We start from the raw sequence: 5,038 nt of genomic DNA, 5'->3' as shown, positions 1-5,038 counted from the left end.
AAGATACATTTATGGTTGCAGCTGCCGTCCTTGATCCATATACACATTACAGCCTCAACCTTTGCAACCATACAGATTATGCTACTGCACTAACAGATGCGATAGCGAAGATATTAGATCCAAAGGGTGCTCTTTCAGCCATTGATGAAGTTAGTAAGTTTAGGGAGTGCCAAGGAAGGTTTGGGACCAGATTAGCACAAGAAGCTGCGGCGAGAATGGAGCCAAGTAAGTCATGTTCTTTTAGTTTAGAATTTCCATTTCCTTTTGTTTTGTAATTCCGAAAATTTCATTGGTGATACTTGCAGCCCAATGATGGTTTCAATTTGGAGGGGATGTTCCTGCATTGCAGAAGTGTGCAAATGAGAGTTTGCTCACAATGTGTCTCATCTAGTGGGTGTGAGAGGAACTGGAGCGCCTTTGCTTTGGTGCACACAAAGCAAAGAAATCGCCTTTTATATGACAAGCTCCACAAGCTAGTTTCTGTCCGCTACAACCTAAAGGTATAAACCAACTCAAATTTACTTTGTACCATGTATTGTCCTTGCATGTCATATAATTTACTTGGAATTCAAACCTTGAAGATACGTGCTGAAGAAGATCAAGAGAAAGAGAGAGATATAGATAAAGAGGTTGATCCAAGTGCATTGCTGATAGATACAACAATGTTCGATGAGACGAATCCAATAATGGAGTGGCTGAATGAGGATGAAGATGATCCAATTGTGGATGGAGCTGATGCGGCCAGTGCTGTTTTTGAGAAAATAAGGCACCTCAACTCAAGTAGGAAGGATTCTTATGTTGGTACAAAGGCTAATAAGAAGAAAAGAAAGAGGAATCATGATGAGGAGAATGAGTATGTCGAAACTGAGAGTGAGGATGACGACAATGAGAATGAATATCTTGATAATGAGAGTGAGGATGATGATGGTGTGAGTGAGGATGATGAGGATGATCAACAATATCAGCAAGAAACACAAATGCAAGTGGAAGAAGACACACAAGTACAAGTCGAAAAGGAGACACAAGCAAGCGTTGGCAATTTGGAGACTCGTAGATCTGGACGGCTAGTTAGGAAGAAGACCAAGGAAGTCAACAGCCTCTACTGGTAGATTTGGTAAGTCTCTTCTTTTCGGTGTTTTCTTCTTCATGATGATTACTTTGAAAAATCTAGCTTGATGTATATGTTTGAAGTGGTTGATCTTTAAATAGCTTGATGTACATTGCTTTCTTATTCTGGTGCTCTAATGTTTATGCTCACTATGTACTGTTGGTCTAATTGTTACTTGTCAATTATCACCTAGTACTGTTGTAATTACTACTTATCTTCTTGTATGGATGTTCTAATTGGTACTTATCACCTACTAGTGTTGTTCTAATTGCTACCAATCACCTACTAGTGATGTTCTAATTGCTACTTGTCTCTTAGTAGTGCTATTCTAGTTGCTACTTATCATGTAGTAGTGCTGTTCTAAATGCTACTTATCAGCTGTATTTGTCTTTGAAATGGTACCTAGCTGGTCTGATACTAGCTGGAGCTTGGAGCATGATGCTAGTTGGAGGCTTGGAGCATGGAAACTGGAGCTTTTTCAATGGAACATGACCTCCCCGTCCATGCTTTCATGGATTTCTTTTGGAGATGTTGTTCGTTGTGATGCTTTGATGGTTGTCTTTTGCTGTTCGGTGTGATGCTTTGATGGCTGTCTTTTGGAGCTGTTTCTATGTGAACTCCTTTAAATTCTATTGTTGGTTGTACTGAAGTATTTAAATTTGAACTATGTGATGGTTGTGGACTGTAAGTTTAGAACTAATGTGCGTGAGGGTTATATTGGACTGACACTCTTATTTTAATCCCTAGAGCTAATTTGCTAAACATTATATGATTACTCCTGATGGTTGTTGGGCTGATATGCTTTTGCTTTGCTTGATTTCAAATTTTTGTGAATTTTTGGTCAAATTTCGGCCGAATTTCGGCCAAATTTTGTCTGATTTTGTATTTTCGTCTGAAATTTTGCCGATTTTTCGTTCAGGGCCGAAAAAAATGCCAAACCGAAAGTCAAAACGCAGATCCATGGCGCTCCTTCATGCCCCGTTGCTGAGCGCCTCCTCGACGCTTGCTGGCTCCTCTGCTGCTAGCATGCAGAGCTCGGCTTGCTGCGCGGCCTCGGCGTCGAGCTCATCCAGCAGGTTGTCCATGTACCTGTACCAGAGCGGCCGGCCCGGAGTCTGCGTCCCGATTGTCATCGTGCGTGGGCGGCGTCCCCCACTTGGGCAGTGGCTCCGGTGTTGGGGTCACCGTCACCGGCCGCGAGGCTCGAGTTGGTGAAGCAAGTGGTGCCGTGGTTGGACTAGGAGCGGCTCCGGCGTCAACCACTGTCTACCCTGGAGCGGTGTTGTAGACGAGGACGAAATTGCCGTCGTGGACGCCCAGTCCCACGGCCTTCTTTCCTCAAACGCCAAGTCCCGCGTCACCTGCAACTTCTTTGTCATGGGGTCGTAGACGCGGTAGGCTTTTGCGCCCTCCTCGTACCCGATCGTCACCATGGGCGTCGAGCGATCCGCCAGCTTGTCAATGCCGGGACCGAGATGCTTGACGTGCGCGACGCAGCCAAGCGTGCGGAAGTGGTGCATGCTGGCCTTTTGCCCGTGCCACGCCTCATATGGCGTGATCGTTGAGGCTCCTCGTCGGCTATACGTCCGTGCAGAACAGCTTGAATGCGCCGGAGTTGAACTCGCCGCCCCGGTCCGACAGGAACGCGAGTAGACGGCACTAGCACTGCGTCTTGGTTGCCGCCTTCACCTTCTTGAAGCTCGTGAACGCCTCATCTTTGGACCTGAGCACTTCAATCCACATATATCTGCTATAGCCGTCGACTACCAACAGGAAAACCTTACGGGCATACTGCCTCGGGGGGGTCGCCGGTGTGCTCGGTGCGCACAGGTCCATATGCACAAGCTCCAATAGCCGCATGCACCTTCCAGATACAGAGGCCGGGGGTGATTCCTCCTTTTCTAAAAAAAAGTGCACGAGCTCCAGTGCACGCTCCCCACGGTACGCCGCCGTCTGAGGGAACGGCGTGTGCGCGGTGCTGCTTGCCGAGCGCACACCCATCGATCACACAACTGCTCCACATGCTCTATGTTGGGGAGGGAGGCTGCAAATCATGTTCTTGCTTGCGAGCGCACGGGAGTGGAGGTGGCATGCCAAAGCCACGCTGTTTCATCCGCTTTGGCAATGACAAGGTTGAGGTCGTATAGCCGGTTCCCCCGTCGCGGGAGGCGTGCGAGCAGCACCTTGTGCCGATCGTAGATGTTCGGTAGACCGTTGACGATGACGACCCTGCACCCGTTCTCGTCCATTTGCCCCAGCGAAATATTGTTGCTTTTCAGTCTGAGTGAGGATGTACAACACCTCCGAGAGCGCGCGTTGCTCCCGGTTCAGGCGCTTGAACACCACGGTGCCCTTTCCTCGGATGCCGACGGCCGAGGCGTCTTCGAAGCGCACGTGTAAAAGCATTTAGCAGACCCCGTATAATGCCCCAACCCGTAAAATAACTGTCAAAATGCGAGTCCGCGTAAAAAACGCTGCCCGATCAAATACTATAGACACGTTGGATCCGTAAAAAATTTTGAAGGGCACAGTAAAAAACTCCTCTTAATATGCAAAAATACAGTTTTCGCGTTCACTTCTGCGGTGCCCCGTATCAAGAGAAAGCAGTTGGCGGGACGGAAACATCCGCGTTCGCCGTCCGCCGTCAGCTGTCCGCGAAGCCTCAAACGCCGCCCCGCCCGTCCCCGGCTGCCAGCCGCCCGTCCCGGCCACCCGTCCCGGCCCTCCGACCGCCGGCCACCCGCGTGCCCGCCCGAGCCGTTGCGCCACCCATCCCCGTACTAGCTCGAATCAGTTGACTAGCTAGCTAGCTCCGTCCGTTCAGAATCCATTGAGCATAGCTAGCTAGCATCCGCTCAAAATCGATTGAGCTAGCTAGCTTCAGCTAGCTATGGCGACGGCGGCTTCCTATTTGCCTGTTTGGTTTGATCTACAGCGACGGTGAACGGAGGAGTCCGGCTGTCCCGCACTGCCCTGTCGCCCTAGCCTCCGCCCCCGTCTTCCTCGCCCTCCTGTCTGCCGGCGGCCGCCCTGACCTACGGTTGATTTCAATTTGGTGTGAGGAAGAAGACGGCCAAGAAAAAAAAATGGCCTAGCTGTGGCCCTGTTTGGTATATTCAAAGAATATTCTTTTTTACGGGTTGATTATATGGGTTCTGTTCGGCCGCAGCTAAAATCGACCCGTAAAACCGTTTTTTCCGAAATGCAAACGAGTTTTGCGAGTTGACAATATGCGGGATCTGCTAGAGATGCTCTAAGGACACTACCACCACACACCAAGCAACTCCACCTTTTATCACAACAAATATTGTCTTCAACAGCAGCCCAACACGATATATATATATATGAAAAAACCCGCTAGAACATAATTAGAACTCAAGTCAACGTAGATAAACCCCAAAAAAAAATAACGTACAACAATAACATGCTAGAGAAAAAAAAGGTATTCCCACATGCATCAAATAAGAGGATGACACACAGGATCATCGAGACAAGGCCGACCCATGGGCGCTCGATACCGACTCGAACAACATATTGTAGGGAATGCTTTATTTTCATTATAGTTTCCAACTCTTTTTAGTTTTTACTTAGTTTTTTCATTGGGGCGTGCTATACGTCTGCCGGTTGATTTTTAGAAAAAGATTAGATCAATTTCTTTTCTCTAATTTCTTGCAACAACGCTTTGCAAAATTTCCTAATTTCTATAATAGGACCCTTGGAGAACCTCTTTTTATGTAATTTTTGTAACAACACCCTTGTTGCAGAGCCTTCTCTTTTCTATTTTTCTGCAATAAGACCCTTGTTGCAGAACATTCTCTTCTCTAATTTTCTGTAACAAAATCCCTATTGCTGCTCTTCTTCTTTAATTTTCTGCAACAAGACCCTGGTCGCAAAGATTGCAACAACATCTTTAGCCGCGCTGCGCACTAG

General features: G+C 47.7%; 1 protein-coding gene across 1 annotated transcript; it reads left to right on the top strand.

Annotated features, from left to right (window-relative positions):
• The first annotated feature begins 392 nt into the window (after positions 1 to 392).
• Positions 393 to 1,867, top strand: LOC119288556 (histone H2A.Z-specific chaperone CHZ1-like). The gene is made up of 3 exons (XM_037568155.1): positions 393 to 500; positions 582 to 1,114; positions 1,515 to 1,867. Exon 2 carries the CDS (start codon positions 663 to 665, stop codon positions 1,107 to 1,109), a length of 447 nt encoding a protein of 148 aa, XP_037424052.1. The 5' UTR covers positions 393 to 500; positions 582 to 662; the 3' UTR covers positions 1,110 to 1,114; positions 1,515 to 1,867.
• Positions 1,868 to 5,038: the final 3,171 nt, after the last annotated feature.

The sequence above is a fragment of the Triticum dicoccoides genome, chromosome 4A (genome assembly GCF_002162155.2).
Source record: "Triticum dicoccoides isolate Atlit2015 ecotype Zavitan chromosome 4A, WEW_v2.0, whole genome shotgun sequence".
Taxonomy (NCBI): Eukaryota; Viridiplantae; Streptophyta; class Magnoliopsida; order Poales; family Poaceae; genus Triticum; species Triticum dicoccoides.
This window is presented reverse-complemented; position numbering and strand designations above follow the sequence as displayed.